This window comes from Chrysochloris asiatica, unplaced genomic scaffold, assembly GCF_000296735.1.
Source record: "Chrysochloris asiatica unplaced genomic scaffold, ChrAsi1.0 scaffold00037, whole genome shotgun sequence".
Lineage (NCBI taxonomy): Eukaryota > Metazoa > Chordata > Mammalia > Afrosoricida > Chrysochloridae > Chrysochloris > Chrysochloris asiatica.
In genome coordinates, this window is record NW_006408555.1 from 23,126,135 (window position 1) to 23,149,652 (window position 23,518).

General features: G+C 44.5%; 1 protein-coding gene across 1 annotated transcript in view; it reads left to right on the plus strand.

The window, feature by feature from the left end:
• Nucleotides 1–23,518, plus strand: part of RANBP10 (RAN binding protein 10) — a 64,811-nt gene that overhangs the window by 33,666 nt on the left and 7,627 nt on the right. Inside the window, exons 4-6 of the mRNA XM_006860240.1 lie at nt 11,635–11,802; nt 19,358–19,380; nt 20,977–21,161. Coding sequence (XP_006860302.1) covers nt 11,635–11,802; nt 19,358–19,380; nt 20,977–21,161 — 376 coding nt within the window. The remainder of the gene's footprint in view (nt 1–11,634; nt 11,803–19,357; nt 19,381–20,976; nt 21,162–23,518) is intronic.

Here is a 23,518-nt window from a genome sequence, read left to right on the forward strand (position 1 = left end):
GGGAAAGCATCTGTCTGATGGTTTCCTGGGGGAGCTGGCTCTGAGTGAGTAGCCACCTTGTGAAGGAGTATCCAGGACAAGCCAGCCCAGCATCTTCCTCCTTAACCCGCCACAAAAGTGAACTCCTGCGAACCCCCAGACATTGAACCCTGTTGACTACTCCAAGGTCAGATGACCTCCCCAGAAAATAAATCTGGGGCTGTGTTTGGTGGGTTGTGAGGTAAGTTGGGGCTGTGACCAGCTCCCTCCCATTCAGGCTTTCTTAGGGCAGAGGATAGACAGGAAGTGGTTGGCACTTGGGGCTCAACCACTGAAGCTGGTGTTACAGATGGAGAGGGAAGGGTGACTCACTCACTAGTGTCTCTTGGGAGCTGAAGTTCCACATGCATTGTCATTTAATCCTCCCACCACCCTCAAGGGAACTCAGAGGTCTAGTAAGTGACAAATTAGGATTCAAACCCTTAAATCTGGACTGACCCCAAAGTCCATATGCTGGGGACAGATTGCTGGTTTGGTAGTGTGGGGACTACTACCCAGGCTAGTTTTGGAGGATAGACGCTGTGTGGTGGCCAGCCTTGGGCCATAATCAGAACCTAGAGACCAAGGGGTCTGTGCTAATATGCTGGGGGGACAGAAATCTTCCTACTTGGCAACAAGAGACCTCCCCATTTCTAACTTCCCTGGGACTGAGACCCTGATAGATGTGAGTAATATGGGGGTGGACCCCTGGAGCAGTCATGCTGGAGTCCCTGACACCTCCACAGGGAGTGTCCTACCTCTAGGGCACTGTAAGCACAGGTGACACCTGAGAGTGCCACCCCCACACTGCTGTGATTGAGACTTCCATTTGAGTGATGCCAGAGCATCTGAACCAGATACAAGGGGCCACTTACCTCTAGGCCTGGCTGTGGCTTAGTTTTTCCTGACATCTCATATGAGCTCTTCTGTGTGGGCACCAGGCTGCTGACCCATTCAATTCTCTGGGAGTAGCCAGGCATATTCTCTTTGGAGAGGGAAGAATGGTTTCATTGGGCGGCACTCTGTCAGTGTTGACACCATCGTACAGCCCAGCCGCCCTTCTGACTCAGAGCCAGCTGGGGGTGATTCCTTGTGAGATGAGGGCAGCTGTGCCCTCACATCCCACTGCTCTCTAACACAGCTGGCTCTGGTCACCAACAAGGGTAAGGACTCATTTCCAGCACCTCTCGAGAGGGGGATACCTGCTCATACCTCCGGAGTTTTGGGTTAGGAAGCTGCTGACTCTGGCCCCAGGGCAGGGGGTGGTAGGGCTGGAGAGGAGACTCACCTGGGACATGAACAGAGGGGTGGGAGTACTATGTTCCCTTGATGGGAAGGGGGACTTAAAGACATGGACTCTTCTAGAGCTGGCTGGTCTACTTGCATCACCTCTCTAGTTTCAGATGAGGAAATTGAGATCCAAAGGAGGTCAGAGATGTGAGATGCTGTGTGTGGGCAGAGCCAGCTCTGAAGACCAGCTATAGGCCTCCTTCCAGGGCCTGGAGGTGGCTCCTCTACCACTCTGTACTAGTGAGTGTGTGGCATAGGGGCACGGCCCCCACTGTTTTTTTTACTTAAAATGAAAGGTGAAAACGGAACTCTGAACATTGAAGCCTAGGGACTTCAGGACAGCAAGTCACAATGGGGTCTGACCCATTGATATTCGTATGTCCTGGGCTCCCTTCTTATTTCCACAGACATTTCTTGAGTACCTACTGTGGACCAGGTATTTCACAAGAGGGATGAAATGATGCTCAGAGGAGCTTCTTTTAGTCAGGGATCTCTGAGTGCTTCTAGAGAGTCCTGGTGTGGTGCTGTGGGTTCGTGCACTGGACTGCAATGCCAGCTTGAACCACAGTGTGGTGGTTCAAGTTTGCTGGCTGCTCCTTGGAAACCCTACACAGTGTCACCAACCTGACAGAACTTAACTTAAAAATAGCAACAGGGAGAGACTCATTCTCATCTGCCAGGCCCCAGGGTGGATAGAGGGTGTCAGGACTTGGACAGGCCAATGTTCCTGGGGCTCACTTGCTCTCACCTCTGCTTTCTGCTTGTTAGTGTTTAGTGCTTTGAGACCTGCTTTCCTTCCATCTCCCTTGTGAAACAGTCTTGGGTCCAGCGTGGGGGGAGGGGATGACTGTAATTGGCAGTGGAGCCCAAGTTGGAGCAGGGGAGTTCTTTCTTAAAAGGTTAGTGCTGTCCCCCAGAGAAGAGGTACTGGGCAGACGAATCTTCCTTGTTCTGTCTTCCTCTGCTTTTTCCCCTTGAAATGTTGAAGTCTGTGTTAGTCCTCAAGAACAGTTTTCCTCTCTGCTCTACAAACTTTCTGGGCCTGGGGAAAAGGTTGGTCAAGACTGGTATAACTGAATCCATTTGGAGCAGCTTTGTGTCCTTTAACATTTCCTTGTCTGTTTTGGGTTTGGAGTCCCTTTCTCTCATGTTTGTTTTGCTCTTTCTAGGCCTTGACTAGCTGATTTATTCTACCAAAGGAAAAACAGGAAGCCGTTGGATTAGGACAACATGTTAGAAAAATCCTTTGAAAACTCACTTTAAGTTTTCTGTCCACATCACAGTTTCTTTAATGAGAGTCCCATTGGTCCTACTGCCTCTGGGGTGAGCCACAGAGTCTTTGGTCATGCTGTCATGTCCCCTGCCTTGGATAGCCGCCCTCTACTTGAGTATCTAATAAGATATCTCAAACTTAGCATATCTAAAAAGCCTGTTCCTTAAGTGAGTGGCACCATTTGCTCAATACAAAAACCTGAGAGTCATCTTTGTTTTCCCTTCTATCATAAGCACCCACATCCAGCAGGCCCCCTGTCTTTCTGAGTTCTGGTCCCACTGGCTGCCTTGCTGTGCTTCAGATATATATACTAAGCTCCTTCCCTTTACCCTGAAGATTCCTCCTTTTGATCCTCTTGTCCAGCAGATCTCAGCTTGGGTCACTACAAAAAATGAGCCAAAACCATACTACCCATGACACTCACTACTCAGCTGGGTGCAATTATCCACAGATACCACACTCACAGTCATGAGTTTATTAGGAAGTTAATTGGTTACAACACAGAATCAGAAAACACTTAGGGCACATTTCTCGTCAGCTGCTGATAAATGCCCACAGGACACACCATTCCACCATAAGCCTCATCCTGAATGCACTGGGCTGTAGCTCCATAGGTCAGCAAACCTAGCTCCCCCACTTAAGTGCCTGGAGGCACCCCACTCTACAAGTTTCTTGTCCAAAGTCACTTGTTCCATCCACTGGGAATCCACTGCTCTGTCTGGTGCTCTGGTTCTTGGTTCTACACCCCCTGTTCCTCTGCTACGCCTATGGTGTCACAGCTTCTGTCCCTCGATCCAGGAGATTCAGCGTGTAGAGATCTCGAGGCCCAGAGGACGTGCCTCACTCCTGGTTCCTCTTCTTTGGTAGTTAGACCCCCTGCCGTCCTACTTCTATGATGTCTCATTTTAAACCCATGCTAGAGTTTCAAGTTTTTACAATTACAGTTAACGCTACTAACATCCACAACTGAATCCTGTCATCCTATCAGTTTCTTCTCCCACCGCCTCTTACTCAGTCCCAGCAGGGCAGAAACATTGTTTGGTGGGAGTCACAGACTCTGGTTAGAAGAGACGTTAGATATTCATTACGCTACAGTCATCCACTCAGCAAGGACTTAACCTGACTACTACATCCCAATCAGATCCCACCCCGCTTCTAGCCCTTCATCTGGCTTTTCTTTTCTTTCTTTCTTTTTTCTTCTTGTGAATTCAGTTTTACAGAGCAGATCATCAGTTTTCATTCAGCAAATCATATACTATGCTTCATTATGATGATTGCAATCCCCTCCATGTATCAACAGTTAACAGTATTTACCTCTATTCACTTTAACTATTGCTTTCCTCCCTGTGTCTCCTGATACTTTCATCTTTCCTCTGCTAACTTCCCTCTTGTATATTGACTGCCCTGTCATCCATGTTAACAACTTGTCTACCCACTAACCCATGAATGATTTTCCCTCCACTTCTCCCCATAACCATTATTGATTATTTCTATTTTTCCTTAACTTTTACAACATTGTTTTCATACAGTGTCCTTTTGTGATTGACTAATTTCAGTCAGCATATTGTTCTCCAGGTTCATCCATGTTGTGAGGTGTTTCACAGATTCGTTACTCTTCAATGTTGCATGGTGTTGTGTTGTGTGTATGTGTAAAAGTTTAACCATTTGTCTGTTTATGGGCATTTAGGTTGTCTCTATCTTTTTGTTGTATCTCTTGTAGACAGCATGTTGAAGGATCCTGTTTTCTTATCCATTCTGCTCTCTTTGTCTCTTGACTGATGTATTTAATCCATTTGACTCAGTGTAATTATAGGTAGGTATGAATTGATTGCTGTCATTTTGCTGCCTGTTTTTTGGTGGTACTGTTGGTTTCTTTGTTCCACATAATTTTTTGTGCTGAGTTCAGTTTGCTTGTGGGTTTTCTTTTCATTTTCTTGTGTTAATGTTTACTCAATATTTCTGGTTTTACTTTTTTTTTTTGATGTGCAGGTGCATTCATTTTCTTGGTGATTACCCTGTTACTTGTCTATTTTTCCCCCTATTTAAAAGTCTGTTTTTTCTTGAAATCTACTTGACTTTCTCACCACTTGGGAGTAATGTATCCACACTAATCCTTCTTTTTGCTTTGTAGTTGATTTCTTTATAAACTGATGTCTCTGGTTCCCCATTTTCAGTCTTGCAGGTTTACTTTAAATACTTCTGTATCTGGATTGAGCTCTGGGTGGTGGTATCATGTATGGTAATATCAGGTTGTTGTCTTCTTCTCAGTCCAAAGAATATGGCCTTCAGTCTTTTTTATAAAGTTTATTTGGTCATTATAAATTCCTTTAATTTCTGTTTACAGGATATGTCATGATTTCACCACTGTATTCGAGAGACGGCTTTGCTGGGTATATGATTCGTGGTTGGCGTTGTTTTTCTTCCAGGGTTTGTGTTTGTCATCCCATTGCCTTCTTACCTGCATGGTTTCTGCTTAGAAATCAGAGCTTAGTCTTATTGGTTCTCCTTTGTAGTGGCGTTGTTTTCTTCAGAACACATTTTAAATACCATATGTTTTCTTGTTGGTTATTGACTTATCTATATTTGTTTAAGGAGCCCTAGTGGCACTGTGGTCTAGACATTGTGCTAACTCCAAGGTCGGTGGTTCAAACCAACCAGCTGTCCCTTGAGAGAGAGATGAGGCTATCTGATATTCCTGTAAAGATTTATCATTTCCAAAACCATCTATAGGGCACTATGAATCACAGTTGACTCGATGGTACTGGGTTTGGTTTTATATTTGTTAGCCTGTCTTCTCTATTCCTTTCTCCTTCACACAGTAGGCCACTGTTGACTATATAGTGGTGAGCAGATGATGCTTGTCCTTTCCAGAGGATGGAAAAATGGTACCATGATCATAAATAAACCAAGCTACTTCACAGCTGCTAGAGCTAAATGAAGTGTGTCATATTCTGTAATCCCACGCTGCCTTTTGCACCCGCACATATACCTTAAACACACACAGATACCTTAAACACATGCAGGTGCTTAATTTTCCTTGGAAAAAATATTGACCATACTCTGATAGGACTCCTGGTGTGGCGCTGTAGGATCAGCACTGGTCTGTAAACCACAAGGTCAGCAGTAACATTATATGGGGTTGATGTGAGTCGGAACCGATTTGACAGCACTTAACAACAACAAAATGCAATGATATCTTCAAATGAAGACACAATATCAGTGTAGTTCTGATTTTTTGGGGGAAATTTTAACTTCATAGCACTTTGAGGAGTGGAAGATAGGAGCTGGCATTGGATTGCTGAGGTGGTGGTGTACAGCTGTAAGGTAGTGTATTCATTTCCTCTTGCTCATATAACTAATTACCACAAGCTTAGTGCCTTAAGGCAATACTAATGTATTTGTACAGTTCTGGAGATCAGAAGTCTTAAAATCAAGGTGTCAGTGAGGCTGTGTTCTTTCTGGAGGCTCTGTGGGAATATCCGTTTCCTTGCCTTTTCTCGCTTCTAAAAGCTGCTTGCACTCTGTAACTTGTGGCACCTTCCTCCATCTTCAAAGCCAACAGCATAGCATCTTTGTATCTCTCCCTCTCTCTGCTCTCATTGCCACATCACCTTTTCTGACTCTGATTATCCTGTTTCCCTGTGATTGTATTGAGCCCACCGAGATCATCCAGAATGATCTCCCCACCTCAAGATCCTTAATTTAATCATGCCTACAAAATCTTGTGCTCTGTAAGGTTCTGAGGATTAGGCTGTGAATATCTTTATGGATCCATTATTCAGCCTACTATAGGTACTATGTGTTTACTTCTTTTGGGCAAATCTGTGTAAGTTGAAAAATCAGACAGGAATTGTAAAAACAGGACAACCTGTCTTTTTTCTTGCCAGATTGAAGTGATGGCGAAATCTGAATTGACTTCAAATAAATAGCTTATGTCCTTTTATTGAGCTCTTCATTTTAAATTTTAAAATGCTTATTTATAACCACAGTTAAAAGTATATTGTTTTGTCAAAATAATTGTATAGTCTAATTTTGAAGAAAAATATTCAAAATACCTACATTTTTACTTTCCATCATTGAAAAGGTAAACTTCTGTTGTTGTTTTGGTAAGGGTTATTGGGAGACAAAGATATCTTCTAAGTATCCTTTAGTCACACACTGAGTAGGAAATGATTTTCCTGAGTGATTTCACCAGCTTTGATAAGTCAGATGGCCAAATGTGTGTTAGGTTTTCTAGGGTATGTGCTGCTTGAATCTACAAAAGCAAAAGCAAGCCTCCCAGCTTCTGTCCTGTACCTTCTTGACAGTAGAATCTGCATAAAAGATCGGTCACAAAGGATCATCCTCGTACAAGAAAGAGATGGGCTGGTCCTTGATGGGGTCTTCCACATGGACATGTGTACAACAAGCCTGTACCATCTCTCCGACTCCTGCCCTACCAGGCACTGGGAAAGATAGTGATGACATGATGTGGCCGCTGCTCCAAGAAGCTCGTGATCTTGCGAGGAAAAGAGAGATAATCTCAGGATCAGTGAATAGGGATGGGGTCATGGAGAGGTTCAGCTGGAGGCAGGTAGTGGACCAGGGATAGGGACAGTGCAGAAGACCAAATGATGGTACAGACACTTTAAGGAGCAAGCATTGGAATTGGACCATGGAGTGCTGGCAGAAGAGGAGTCCAGTGGATACCACAACCTGTGGACACTGCTTCCACAAATACTCTGGGAGAGCCCAGTAGCTCTCAGGAAGGAGTCTTTAGGGGGCCTGTAGTGGGCAGTGTCCCCCCATGTCCACATGGCCTTAGTAGGAGGTGGTGAGCTGTGGATGTGACTTTAAGGGAGACAAGCAGCATTGAGGAGAGCCCCGCTACTATGGATATTTGGCTCCTGCCTTCCTCCTGAGTCCTGGGATCCCCCATAACCAGCCCCACTGCCCTTCTTCCCAGGGGAGAGCTTTTCTTCCACACGCCCCTTTTGAGGGAGAGCTATGTTAAAGTGTGCTCACATGAATGTGCAGCTCAGACCCCAAGGAGGCAGGCTGGAGCTAGGAAGCTGTGCTAGCTTCTACTGCCCTACTTGGAGAAGTTGCTTCGGGGGTCAAGCCCACTTGTCAGCCTGTGGGTGTGTAGCCCTGGGCTTGTTATGGCCCTGTGTCTCCGTTTGTGCCCCTCAGCCCGACAGGTGGGCCCTCCCATCCCACCTTCATGCCTTGCTTGTACTTCTTTCTCCTGGAATGACCATCTTCACTTGTTCCCCCTGTCTAAGCCTAACTGCGCATCAGAGGCTTCCCTTCTGCTCTGTCTGTTTCTGTGCATTGTGAATAGTGGAGGTTCTTGTGAGTGCAGAGAGGCAGAGGAAGGAAATAAGGAAGGAAATCAGAAAGGAAGAAATGAAGTTGTTCTCAAACAACATGATCACCTATATTGGACATTCCCAAAGAATTGTCCAAAAAGCTGCCAAGTTTGAATTGGTAAATTTATAAAGGCTGCGGGATGCCAGGTCAGTATATAGAAATCAATTATATATATTTTAACTTCCTTATTGAGAAGCCATTTACTCATTAAATATGTACATGTCACTGGTTTTTAGTATGTTTGTAGGATTGTATAACCTTCACCATAATCTAATTTTAGAACATTTCATTACCCCAAAATAGACCTTATTTTATTTTTAAAATGAAATACTTAGGAATAAATTTACTTCTGTGATTTGATGGATTGGATTAATCAATATTAAGCTACTGTTGTTTCCAAATTGATCTATAGATTCTACACAATCCCAATCAAAATCTCAGCAAGCTCAGAGTGATACAGTTAGAAAACACAAGGACAAGCCACAGATTGAAAGAAAATATTTGGAAAACATGCAGGGGAAGGTAGAATCCCCACTGAATAGTTTTCATCTTGTCTAGATGAGTCTGGGGAAAGGAGATGGGGATAAGTTTTTTATGATTCAGTAGTGTGATTGTCACTGTAACTGTAAAGGTAGAAGTTTTGTAACAAATGGGGGAGTAGTTAATCTTATAATCCAGGAATGTAGGACTCTGGGACCATCAAGAGAGAAACACATGAGCAGGACATGAGTTCCTAACCAGAGAAGCAGCAACACCAGAGATGGAGACAGAGGTGATGGCATGGAGAGATAGATAGCTGAGGACTCTAGGCTCATGGAAAGAGAAAGTGTGTGTGCTGGCGGCCAGGAGGCAGGCTTGCAGCATGTGCCATGTGGTTGTTTAAATAAATAATTTTATGTTCCTGAGTGTTTATGTGTACATCAAAAAAATAAAACAAAACAAAAAACAGAGGGAATAGAAGCAAATACTGTTAAATGATGATGCACTGAGGGGATTATAATCATTGCAGTGAAATGAGATATGATAGGATGAGTGTAAAACTGAAGTTCTCCCATGTAAATTATTGCTTAATTCACAATAAAAGCCTAAACAAACAAACAAAAAAAAAAAACAACAACAGCAGAATGCACACATATACCCAGAGGAAGATAGATTTCATGTGAGATGATCTCCAGAGAAGATCCAGAGAAGCAACTAGGGCTATCCAGTAAGGAAGGACTCAACAAAACTGAGACCTTAATTTGAAAATGTAACCTCCAGAACTGTGAGAACATAAGTTTTTATTTTTTAAAGGTACCTATTTGTGTTATCTTTGTTGTTGTTGTTATGTCAGTACTTGGTAACCAAGACAAGGTGTTCCTAAATGTCTTTACCCATAAATTAGCTTCACAAATGTAGGGAGAGGTACTGACTTCAAGCAGCTTTTACTTCAGGTCTTGAAAATGACCCTGAAGATATAAAACTTAAAGAATCTGGCTACTTATATGAAGTGAGGAAATGAAGAAGCTGAAGAACCACCAAAAAAATTAACATTTCAGTAAATTATTTTGCTTGCTAGCTTGAATTAATTTTTGTTTATTGAAAACAGAAATAATAAAACTTAACCGTTGGAAAAAACAACAACACAATGCTAACAAAAGACTTCTACCGAAAATGCATTAAAAAAAATGCTTTTACAGATCAATAATAAAACCAACTACCGAATTAAAATGTGATTAAAGATCACTTTAACAAAAAAGAAATAAACAGATGGCAAATAAGCACATGAAAAAATGCTCAACATCCTTGGTTACTGGGAAAATACAAATTAAAACCACAGCACTTATAAAACCATATCTACTAAAACGGCTAGAATTAAATATGCACACTTACACCCACACCAAGCAAGTGAGAATGTGGCCAACTGAAATTCTAGTATGCTGGTGGAAATGCAAAATAGCACAGCCACTTTGGAAAACAGTTTGGCAGTTTCTTATCTAGTTAAACATAAACTTATCATATGACCCAGCAATACCGTTTTTAGATGTTTACCCAAGAGAAATAAAAATGTATGTCCACAAGACCTGTATGCAAATATTTATTTGCCTTATTTATAATAGCCCACAGGAGTCCTGATGTGGTGCTGTATGTTAATATGTTGGACTACAAAGTCTGTTTGAACTGTAAGATCAGCAGTTCAAGCTCATTAGATGCTCCAGGGTCTCTATGGGTCGGAACTGACTCGACAACACTTAACAACAACAACAAAGCAGGAAACAACTCAAATGTGATAAACTGGCAAATGGATCACCAAACTGGTTTCTCTGCATAATGCAATACTACTCAGCAATAAAGCATAGATACCAGTTTGAGGACAAAGTTGCACCTGATCCAAACCATAGTATTTCAGTCGTTTCATATGCATGTGAGAGTTGGACAATGAATATAGAAGACTTGAGAAGAATTGATACATTTGAATTATGGTGTTAGAGAATATTAAAATTGCCATGTGCTCCCAGAAGAACTAACAAATCTGTCTTGGAAGAGCTACACCCAGAATGCTTCTTAGAAGCCAGGATGGTAAGACTTTGTCTTTCATACTTAGGACATGTTATCAGGAGGGACTAGTCCCTGGAGAAGGACATCATACTTGGCAAAATGGAGGGTCTGCGTCCAAAAGAGGAAGACCCCTGACAAGATGGATTGTCACAATGGCAGCAACATTGGGCTCAAAGTTGACAATTGTGAGGATGGCACACAGGACAGGGCATAGATCTGAGTTGGAACCAACTCGACAGCACCTAACAAGAAATTAACAATAAAAAGGGACACGATACTAATAAACAAAACAACATGGGTAAATCTCAAATGCATCTTGCTAAATGAAAGAAACCAAAAACAAGACTTTATATTCTCTGATTTCCTTTATCTGACACTCTGGAACTCTAGGAACAAATCAGATAGATCAGTGTGCCCAGGAACTAGGTGTGGGTGAAGTGGGATTACCTGTAAAGAGTAAACGTTACTTGAGGGAACTTTTCAGGGGTGATGGAAATGTTCTATATTTTGATTGTGGTGGTGGTAACACAGTGCATACATTTGTCAAAACTCATTGAACTTTTGTTGTTGTTAAGTACCATGGAGTTTGTTCCGACTCATAGTGACCCTGCACAGGGTTTCCAAGGCTGTAAATCTTTACGGGAGCAGAACGCCTTCATCTTTCTCCTGCGTAACCACTGGTAGTTTCGAACTGCTGACCTTGAGGTTGGCAGCCTGTCTCATAACCACTATGCTACCAGAGCTCCTGTACTGTATGTACACTTAAAAAAGAATTTTTTGCTATATAAATTTTACCTCAGTTTAAAAAACCCCACCATGGTACACCTTAGAGGCCACTTCAAGCCCCATCTCCTTCACAAGGGGTTCACCAGAACCCCATCCCTTTCCAGGTCATTGATGGTCTTGGCTTTTGTTAACGGTTCCTTGGGATCTTTTTTCAGCAGAGCTGCCTTAGCTTCTTGGGGGTGGTAACGCGCTGGACTCGCTGTTCCTCAGGCATAGCCAGACTCTGTCCACACCTGACCTTGTAGGAGAGTGCTGACTGAGGTGGTAACAGGCAGCCCTGTATTGAGGCTGAAGAGCGGGGCCTGAGACTTGGTGGGCTTCTGTGACTGTCCTCTTCCTAGTCCCTCTGCTCAACTCTTGCTGTTCTTTCCTCACAGGTTGGGACAAACATTCCTATGGTTACCATGGTGACGATGGGCATTCCTTCTGCTCCTCTGGGACTGGCCAGCCCTATGGTCCCACATTCACCACAGGAGATGTGATCGGCTGCTGCGTTAATCTCATCAATGGCACCTGCTTCTACACCAAGAATGGACACAGCCTTGGTGGGTGAATGGAGGAGACCTTGGAGGCCTCCTCTGTGGAGTCTTTTTGGTGGGATAGAGGTCCAAAGAAGTGCCACAGGACCTCACAGAGTCCTGGCAGTACTCCCACCATTTCCAGGCACTGTGAGGAGGGTTGTAGGGACATACCCTTTGTTAATCCATCTACTCAGCAACATTTATGGAGTCCAGGGTTGGTGCTGAGTTCAGGAGTGCCCTGGTCATAATCATGGCCTTGTGGTACTTGTTGGAGTAGGGTTTGGGATCATATGAGAAGTTTGAGAGGTTAAAAGTGCATTGTTGAAAATGGGGTGGTTTGATTGTCTGTGGCCCAGGTGTTGGCCACTCTCCTGAGAGGATGCTGGTTGCTATGAAACACTAGTGAGGACTATACGTAAACCGACAGATGGGTACAGCTCTCCTCTGACCTGTCCATGGTCAGTGGGCAGTGACCCAGATAAAGGAATTGTAAAAGGTCTCATTTTACAATGATCTGGAGAAGATGGAAGGTGGCTTGAGGTAAGACATTGGTGATAGGTGGAGGAATCGGGGTACAGGGCTTGCAGAGACCCAGTGGTGATACAACAGGGCTTAGTGACAAAATGGGGTACACTAGCAAGAAGGAATGGCAGTCCCCGAAAGTATTGCTCTGAGATACCTTTTTTTTAAAGTTTTTATTGCGATTTGAGTGATAGTTTACATGGGAGAACAACGGTTTTGCACTCAACCTATCATATTTTGTTTCATTGCAGTGATTATAATCCCATTCATGCATCATCAGTTAGCAATATTTGCTTTTATTCTCTGGTTTTTTTTAGATGTACACAAAAGCATGCAGGAATATATAATCACTTAAATAACCAAAGGACACATTCTGCAAGCCCGCCTTCTGGCCACTAGCACATAGCTTTTCTCTTTCCATAAGTTTAAAGTCCTCAGCTGCTCTGTCTCTCCATGCCCTCATCTCTGCCTCCATCCCTGGTTTTGCTGCTTCTCTGGTTAGGGTCCCCTGGTCTGCTCACGCTCTACTCTCTTGATGGTCCTAGTGTCTTCTGTTCCTGGAATGTTAAGATCAGCTATTCCCCCCTTTTTATTGTTATACAACTTCTACCTTTACAGTTGTGACAGTTGCAATTAGTCATGATAACAATTACTCACTAGTGAATCAAAAGAATCCTATCCCCCCATCTTCCTTTCACCATATCCATCTAGATAAGATGAAAACTATTCATTGGGGATTCTATGCATAATTCCCTTGCATACTCTGAAACTAAACTCTCTTGAAAACTTGTAAGCTAGTCATGTCGTGCCTTTGTAGCCACCCCCATTTTAGGTAGTCAGTATCTTAAGTTGCCCGTCCCTATGTACAGAGGGGATAGGTTTAATCCTTGATATGAAGACTCCTTCCCTCTCAATTGGTATTTTGAGCTACTACATCCATAAGTATAAGTTAAGTTCATCAAATTGTAGCAATTTACACCTGCTTCCTTTATCAACTTTCTTTATCTTACTCTAGTCGAGTTCTGATCAAACCATTGATGCTTTGTCAGATGGGTACTATCTGCAAGTTTGGGTGTTCTTGTGCATCTCCCTCCACTTATATCAGCTGGACGCTTCATTCTCAGCTCTGTCCCTCCATGGCTAGGTAGAGGTCCTTGGGCTCAGGAGTTGCCAAGTCTCCCTAAACTTTGGGTCAACTATCCTTCCTTCTTTCTTTCTCATCTTAGGGTCGACAGGAGTCTAGGGAATGTAGTCAAACTCAGCCCGTGTCTTCATTACTACCCACTTCCCCACAGTTGCCAGTGAGCTTACATGCTTGCTCGTGTGTTCCCTTTGAGTTTCAGTCTTGGAAGGGGGTTTGTCGTGAAGGGAATTGATTGTTTGCCTTGATGGCTCCCCAGCGAACAGCTTGCTTAGTCTTGTATTAGCCAAACAGACTGCTGTTTTTGTTTTTGTTTTTTCCTGTTGGTCTTTCTTTCAAGAAGTATCTTCTGTTCCTCTAGCTGCTCCAGGCTGGTCTGCATGTCCTTTCAAGTGTGAAAGATACTTTTTAAACTTTGAACTGGAACAATCCCCTGAGGTCACCTTTTAGTGAAATATTAGATTGGCTCATAAAGTGAAGAATAAAATTTGTGAATACTGTGCTTAAAAAATTACCTATATGAGATCAAATAAATGGTCAACAATTACCCTAAAGCAAAGAAGAGATGATGAGGGTGTAGGGAAACCAGCTTAATGCAAACAGTGAATGAGAATATTGATATGTTGTGAAAAATACAACCAAAGTCACTGAATAATTTGTGTGTTCAGTGCCAATGAGTTAGTTCTGACTCATAGCAACCCTGTATAGGGTTTCTGAAGAGCAACTCGTGGGTTTGAATGCCCAACCTTGTGGTTAGTAGCCCAATGCTTATCCTATAGCGCCACACCAGGACTTGGAATAATTTGTGTAGAAATTGTTAAATGGGAACCTATTTTGCTGTGTAAACTCTTACTAAAACTATAATAAGAAATCACTTAAAAATAAGCGAGGGGAGAGCAGCTGGGTTAGTAGTGCTATTAACTAGGACAGGGAACCTGGAGTTCAGTGGGGAATAATGAAGGGCCTGCAGAATTCCTTGTAGGAACAATCCTGTCCAGGTGAGGTAAATGAGGATTAGAATTTGAGAGAGGTACTACCTATTCTGATGCTTTGCCCTGCTAGAGGGTGGCTGGTTTTGACCTCTTGAATGAGCTAAACAAGGTAGGACCTAACTGCTGAACCTACCCTGCCTGCCTCAGCATGAAGAGGTCTCTTAACTCTGATCTGGCTGGCCATGCCTAGTTCTCTCATAACAGTGTAGTGAGAAGAGGAGTAGCAGAGCCCGGTCAACAATCTGGCCACCAACCCTGTCACGAAAGGGAGCTAGGCATTTTACCTGTATTCCAGCAACTAGGAGACCCACTTGCCCTGGCTGAAGGGACTGTCAAAAGGTGACTGCCACCCCCTATAGTTCTCCTATAGCATTTCTAGAAGGTGAATCCAGTCAGAATTGGGGACCTTAATGGGAATCAGATTTACTGGTGTCTAGGACTGGTGTCAGATTTACTGGTATCTAAGGAGCTCTGGTAGCGTAATGGTTACGAATTGGGCTGCGAACTGCAAGGTCAGCAGTTCAAAACTACCAGCTGCTCTGTAGGAGAAAGATGAGGCTTTCTGCTCCCATAAAGATTTACAGCTTCAGAAACCCTGTTCAAGGTCGCTATGGGTCGGAACCGACTCCACGGCACTTAACAACAACAGGACTACCAGGACCTCAAGTCTGAATGACCAGGAGCCCCCAGCCCTCAAAGGGTAGTTGGATGTCTCAGCTGAAAGTGGGCAGGTAAGCCTGGAGAGTAGAGCCAGCAAGACCATAGCACAGACCTGCAAGTTTCCCCAGGGCCACATCTGGGAACTCTTCTTCTGAGATGGGTGGCCTCCTTGTTGCAGTTGTTGGCATCCAGTTGCTGAGAAGCCAGCAGCTGAAGGTATGACTAAGGTCTCTAGGTGGCTCCTGGCCCCTTGTCTATCTTTGGAGTTCAGTTCTTTGCTGGCTCTTGGTTACTCTGCTGTCAGTGTGTTAGGGGCCACCATTGTGGGCTCGCACCTTTTGCCCCGTCATGTGCCCTCTGCCCAGGATCCCTGTCATCCTCATATCCCTCCATCATGTCTACATCTTGTGCAGAATATTGCAGCTCCCTCCTCTGGACTCTGACATCCCCTAAGACCACCAGAGAGCCTTAGTCAGGTCCCCAGATCCAACCAGGAGATACTGGCCTCCTTGATGTCAGCCCAAACCCTCAGTCTTTTAAAAAAACAAAACTTATCTCCCCAGTTCCTTTTTAGACCCTCCGCAAGACCACACACATCTTGTAGTTAATGTACATTGCCTGTTTTTCAAACCTGTCAGTATCTTCTGTGGTCTTGCTCATTTTATCTTAAAATATTTTCTATTCTTTTAGCATTTTTTTATCCTAAAATTTGATTAACATGTCTGCATGTGATAAACATGCTTGTAACCTTTCAGCCTGCAGATAGACACTAGCCATTGAAGAATTTTACTCTGTTAGTTTGCTTGAAACAATGTTTTCCCACAAGGATGGATATGTATATATATACACACACAGATACACATATTTATATTTATGGAGTCAATATCGGTTTGAACTGCATGGTTGGCCATTCAGACTCACCAGCCATTCCTCGTAAACCCTATACAGGGTTGCTATGAGTCGGAACAGACTTAACAGTGCTTAGCAACAACAACGTGGAATAATGCACTGGACTGCAATGTTGGCAGTTCCAATTTATCAGCTGCTCTTCAGAAATCCTATACAGGGTCGCTATGAGTGGGAACTGACTTGACGACACCTGGCAACATACATATATGTGTGTATATAGACATATATGTTTATACACACACATATACATACATACTTATATACACACACACATACATATATATTTAACTTTTTATTGTGAATTGAGTGAAGGTTTACAGATGAGATCATCAGTTTTACCTTCACCAATCATATACTTTGCTTCATCTCAATGATTGTAATCTGCTCCATGCAACAGCAGTTGTCCTGCTTCCTCCCTGTGATTACCCATGTATAAATATCCTCTTTCAAACTCATATTTGTGGGATATATAAATACTTATATATCCCACTCTTTCTTTCAGCCTGTGTCTCTGTCCAAGTATATACACACAGAACACTGTTGTTCCAAGGTTGTGTATATATATTGCTATTTGCCTGTATTCCCTTTAGCCCCTGCATACTTATCTGTGTCTTCACCTGTCTTCATCATTCTTCAGCCATTATTTTTTATATCTTTGCACCAGACTGCAAAGCCGTTTGAACTGCAAGGTTGGCGGTTCAAGCTCATCAGCTGCTCCTTGGAAACCCTATACAAGGTCGTTATAGGTCGGAATCAACTCGACGGCACTTAACAACAGCAACAACTGCAAAATGTGGTGTCCCCTTGCATTTTCTAGATTTTGAAATTTAATGGCTCTGTAAAAAAGTTGATGAAGCTGTCATGACAAAAAACGTGAATCTTCTGATGACCCTGTTTCCTTTTAAGCAGCCGTGTTAACTTATTGTGTTTCTGAATCTCACCTGGGATCAGTGAACCCTTTGTTGTTGTTGTTAAGAGCTGTCGAGTTGGTTCCCACCCATAGCAACCCTGTGTAGGGTTTCTGACGAGTGACTTGGTGAGCTTGAACTGCCGGCCTTGCAGTCCAAACTGACTTTGCAGTCCAGCACATTAACCCATAGTACCATTAGAGGAGTAGTAAGCCTTTTCCTGCCTCTGGCCCTCTGCTACGCCTTCCTTTCCTCTACCATCCCTTTGTCACAGCACTCACCCTGTGTGTCACCAGTCAATTAATTGTCTGTGTAGTTGTTACTCAGATGCCATCTTTCGTGCTGGAGTAGGAAGCACCATGTGGGTCAGGCTTGCAGCTGTTGCTTCAGGGCCTGGCTTGTGGGAACCCTCAGCAGCTCCTTGATGGGTGGATGAGAGAGCGAAGACAGGAGTCTGGCATCCCCTCCACAGATTCCATGCACTTGTAGAGTCGTTGTCACACAGCTCTGGCTCTCTCACAAGCTCACTGTCAGCCTCATTGACCCCTGACCCATGTCTCTAGCCCAGGGCACTTCTTATCAGCTAGTGTGGGTATCCTGTTAGCATCCTGGCTCTTTCTTTTCCTGGGCCTTCATCCTGTGGGCCAATGCAGATCTTGCCATCACAGTAGCCTTGCAGAGGCTCACAGAAAGTAATGTGTCCTTGTCCAGGGCAACGGGGTGAAGGAGTTTCTTTCCTCATCCTCCTGTAAGCACCTCAGGACCTGAACTTCTAGGTGCTGTGATAAGACAGCTGGTCAAGCTCAGGTGACTCAGCCTTTGCCCAGGAGTCTGGCAGTCACCTCAGCCTGTGGTACAACCACAGCCACTTGTACCTGGACTTCCTGGCTTATGAAGTTGGATGCACAGACTGTCTCATGTTATCCTACATTTCTAGGGGCAAAGGGATTAACACTAGCCCCTGCTAAAAAATGAGGACTCTGAGACTGATGAGAGAGCCTGGGTAATTTGCTAAAGGTCACACTGTGGGTAACAGATGGGGCCTGGACTCCCAACCTTCCAGAGTTCTGTGGCCTCCTCCCTGCACCCACAAACACAGCAGAGCCATGTTGACGGCTCTATACAGAACTGGAGAGAAGACATGAGTCTTCCTACAGCTCAGTGACTCCTGACTCTGCATATAGGGCCTAGAAGTGACCTCTGGGGTTCCCGAGCTTCCCTCACTGAGGAGCAAGCAGCCTGGCAAAGAATGTGAGCAGTCTCTCTATGCCGTAGTTTTCTCATCCGTAAACTGAAGTTGGGGGCAGCCCCTCCCTTCTAACATTGTTCTGAGGAGGTAATGATTTCTTGTAAAATACTGATAATCCCAGCCCCAAGCCCAGAGAAGGCACATGGCCTACACTGGCTGGCATGATAACATGGCTCTTGACTTGCTGTGTGATCACGGAGGAGCCCTGACACTATGCTCTGAAGCCCTAAGTTGCTGCTCAGTCCCATTACTGGGAGATCTACTTTCAGACTCTCCCTATTCCTTTGTCTTGCTGTGTCTCTGTGTCTTTTCAGGGTGGGGCTTGGGAGAGCAGATTGGGTCCTCTAAGGAGTCAGCAGTGTGAAAACCTAAGCCAAAAGCTTCTAGAAGATAGAAGATTTTCTCTAAATAATGGGGCAGAGGGGTGGTGGACTGTGAGTCCTTCAAAGAGTTTCTTTTGGCTCTGAGCGCTTTCTCAATTTGAAGAACATGGGTGTTCTGGTAGATATTTTCTGAGGTCCCTGGAAATGCAGTCCCTTTTCTTGGCAGGAGGGATCTGAGGGTAGCACAGGTCGTGGTTTAACCGGTCTTGCCATCTTGGAATCTCTGAGGATCCTGAAGGGTGTGTGTCTCCACAGCTTTGTCATCTTAGAGATGATGTAGGAGAATCAGACCAGGAGTGAGTTTATGCCTATTTGCAAATCATTTAACCTCTGAGGCTTCCTTTATTCATCTGTAAACTAAGACTCAAAAAGCCTGTTCCCCAGAGTTGGTATGAGAACCAGATGACGTAATGGATGGAAAGGTCCTGGCACCCACAATTGTTGTTAAGTCCTTTCCAGTATGTTCTGGATTATAGCAGTCCTGTATAGGGTTTCTCAGGAAACAGCTGGTGGATTTGAATTCCCAACCTTGTGGTTAGAAGTCCAGTGCTATAGGTCTCCATAAATTCATGTTGGAACATAAGAAAGGTTAAGTACGTATTTGTGTTTAGTGCTTAGCAGGCTTTCTCAGAGTAGATAGAAGAGCTGTATCTTAATTCTACTGATGGGCCTCTCAGCCAAGGGAAGGCCAGTGTCTAAAGCTGCCAGGTCTTGGTATAGGCTTGGCCACTGCCTCCACCATAGGCTGCAGTGGGCTAGGCCCCTAAGTGGCCACCCTGCCTCCTGTCCTGATGACTGTCCCTTTCCCTCCGCAGGTATAGCCTTCACAGACCTCCCGGTAAGTGGTACTAGTGCCTTTCTCTGTTGCAGCTATTTGAGACCACTGGGATGGGGTGTATGTGGGCCCGCAACTGGAGGGTGTGGAGTCCAGCCCTTTCCCCAACTAGATGCCCTGTGCTGTCAGCTAGAGGGTGCAGGGCTGCCTGCTAGCTCTCCTGTCTCCTCAGCACCGAGGCCTGGTCTTCCTCCATGACTCTTAGCAGGTGACAGTCGTCTGTAACATTTCCAAAGACAGTTGGGGGCTGGTGTTTGGGTGGTTGGTGGTAGTAGCTCCATTGCTCAACCAGTCTGAACCAGGTCAGTGTGGCTGATATAGACAGTGGACTAGGGTGCCCACTTGGGAGAATACCCATCTAAGATCCCTGAGGAAAGTCAGCGTCCTGGGGGATGGAACTTAAGTCAGAGATGGGAGCTTTATAGGCTTTATTATGATTCATCACCAACCTCATCACGTGGAGGATCCCTACCCAGAATGCTGGGCTCTGGAAGGAGGGGAGGCTTGCTGCCTGTGGAGGCTGCTTGGTATCCTGAACATCCCCACAAAATGCCCTTGTGGTCTGTGGGTCCTTCTGCCTGGAGACCAGCCCCATAAAAGGATTGTGGTTCTAGGCAAAAGAACAGATCCAGGCAAATTCCCACCTTGGCTCCAGTTGTGGAGATGTGGCATGAAGCCCAGATGTGGATGTGAGCATTGTGTAGTCATGTGCTCCAAGTAGGGAATGTTGTTATAGGCAGTGATAGGCAAAGAAGACTGGCTGGAGGAGGTGGGCTGTTCCAGAGGCCTGGAAGTCGATTAGGGGATTGGAAGGAGAGGAAGAAAGAAAGTGGTCCTGTGGGGTCAGAGTTCATGGTGGTTTGCGAAGCCTGTGTGCAGGAAAGGCACATGAGTACTTGGAAGTGCCACCAGGTGGGAACCCTGGGAAGACAAAACATTGTGACAGTGGAGAAAGATGAGGATGCCCAGGGGCCACGGGAGGCATTGAATGAGGAGGTGACCTGGCAAAAGCTGGCTTTAGAATAGTTGACCACATCATGGGGCAGATGGTGGGTAGGGGGTCCCACACCCACAGAGGGCATGCTGCTCCCCTCACTGGCAGCCACTGGCAGGGCTCCAGATCACCTCCCCATCTTTCCTTCCTCTCCCCTTCCTCCCTATACCCCTTTTTGCAGCAAAGGGATTCTCAGTGCTGGCTCTTTGAGTGGAGCTCCAGTCTAAAACATAGCACCTCTTCATGGGCACACCTGCAGGCTTGTGGAGCCTGCCTGGCCTCTATGTGCCCTGGCAGGATTTAGGAGGAGGACCTCGGGCCTTGGGGACACATGACCTTTGGTGCAGGGCAGAGGACTTTCCATGTTGAGACTTGCTTGCTTTTCTCATGCTTACTCCTCTTGAGCTTAGGGGTGTGATATCTCTAGTTGGGGGTGGGGGACAAAGTGTGACCTGTCCTGCCTCCACCAGCCTTGTCGCACCTCGCGGAGACCTATTCTGGGCCTGGGGAACCAGCTTCTTCTCTCTTTGGCCATGGATATGAGGCACGGTCCTGCTGCCCCCTTGCCCTTTGGGGCCTGACTGACATTTCATTCTCCTCCTCAGGCCAACCTGTACCCCACGGTAGGCCTGCAGACACCAGGGGAGATTGTGGATGCCAACTTTGGGCAGCAGCCCTTCCTGTTTGATATTGAGGACTACATGAGGGAGTGGCGTGCCAAGATCCAGGGCACTGTCCACTGCTTCCCCATCAGTGCGCGGCTCGGCGAGTGGCAAGCAGTACTGCAGAAGTGAGTACCTTGCTCCCACCCTGTTTCCTGGCTTATCCAGGAGGCTCCCTCTCGTGAAGACCCTGCAGAACTGTAGGCTGCTCCTGACACTCCACTGGGAACGTTTCTCCTGAGATGAGCGTCCAGGGTGACTCAGCCTGCCACTCTCCTTCACCCCTCTAGACAGTTTCTGCTCAGTTCTTCAGAGCTATCCCCCAACCAGCAGGTCATTTTGTAGATGTGCTAGGCTGCTGTATTAGTCTTCTAGAGCTGCTATAACAAGTACTGCAAACTTGGTGGCATAAAACAACACAAATGTATAGTTCAAGGGGAGAGATGTCTAAAATCAGGGTATTGGTATTCTTGATTCCTTGTGAGGGCTCTGAGGGGTAGTCTCTTCAATGTCTCTCTTCTAGCTTCTGGTGATAGCTGGCAATCCTTGGCATTATTTGACTTGTGGCAGCATAGCTCTAGTCTCTGCCTCTCTTGTCACATGATGTTCTCTCTCGTCTCTTTTTATAAGGACACCAGTTATATTGGATTAGGGCTGACCCTTTTCCAGTATGACCTCATGTTAACTAATTACATTTGATTGTGACCCTACTTTGAAGCAAGGTCACATTTACAGGTACTGGTGGTTAGGACTTCAACATAGCTTTTTGTGGGGCACAATCTGACCCCCACCACTTGTCTGTCAGTTTGTTGTACTGTAGTGGCATGTGTGTTAATAGGATGCTAGAAGCTATGCCACCGGTATTTGAAATTCCAGCAGAGTCACCCATGGTGGACAGGTTTCATCAGAGCTTCTAGACTAAGACAGACAAGGAAGGAGAGGCAGATGACTTCTGAATGGTTAGTCACTGAAAGTCTTATGAATAGCAGTGGAATATTGTTTGATACAGTGTCAGAAGATGAGCCCCTCAGATTGGAAGGCACTCAAAATACGAGTGGAGAAGAGCTGCCTCCTCAAAGTAGAGAAGGCCTGTGAATGACATGATGGAGTAAAGCTTTCAGGGACCTTCATATGCTGATTGGACACAACTCAAAATGAGAAGAACCAGCTACGAACATCATTAATAATCAGAATGTGGAATGTACAAAGTATGAATCTAGGAAATTTGGAAGTTGTCAAAAATGAAATAGAACACATAAAGATAGATGTGCTAGGCATTGATGAGCTGAAATGGACTGGTGTTGGCTATTTTGAATCAGACAGTCATATGCTTTACTATGCCAGGAAAGACAAACTGAAGAGGAATGTTGTCAACGTCCATTGTCAAAAAGAGGATCTATCTTGTATGATTAGTTGAATGTAAAACTGATGATCTTGTCAGTAAACCTTCATTCAATTCACTATAAAAAGTTTGAAAATTAAAAAAAGGATCTATCTTGAAGTACAGTGCTGTCTGTGATAGGATAATATCCATATACCTACAAGGAAGGCCAGTTAATACCACTGTTAATCAAATTTATACACTAACTACTAAAGCCAGTGATGATGAAATTAAAGAATTTTACCAATTTCTTTAGTCTGAAATTGATCAAACATGCAATCAAGATGTGCAGCAATAATTGCAGGTAATTGGAATGTCAAAGTTGGAGACAAACAGCAAGGATTGATAGTTGAAAAAAAAAAGGCCTCGTTGATAGAAATGATGCTGGAGATCACATGATAGGACTTTGCAAAACCAACAACTTCTTCATTGCACATACCTTTTTCCAGTAACATAAATGGTGACTATACATGATGGAGAATCTCAATTGACATCAGCTAAAACAAGGCCAGAGGCCCAACTATGGAACAGACCACCACTTGCTCATATGCAAGTTCAGACTGAAGCTGAAGAAAATTAAAACAATCCAAGAGAACCAAAATAAGACCTTGAGTATATCTCACTTAAATTTAGATTACCATCTCAAAAACAGGTTTGATCATTAGACACTAATGATCAAAGACCGGAAGAGCTGTGAGATGGCATCAAGGACATCATCCATGAAAAAAGCAAAAGGTCATTAAAAAGATCAAAAGAAAGAAAAGACCAAAGTAGATGTCAGAAGAGACTCTGAAACTTGCTTTAGAATGTAAAGAAGCAAAAGCGGCTGAAAGAAATGATGAAGTAAAGGAGCTGAACAAAAAATTGCAAAGGAGAGCTCAGGAAGACAGAGTCAGGTATTAAAATGAAATGTGCAAAGACCTGGAGTTAGAAAACCAAGAGGAGAACACACTCAGCATTTCTCAAGCTAAAAGAGTTGAAGAAAAAATTTAAGCCTCAAATTGCCATTTTGAAGGATTCTGTGGGCAAAATTACAGAGTCACTCTACCAAAAAGTATTGTTTGATTTTCAGTCATTTCAAGAGGTAGCATATGATAAAGAACC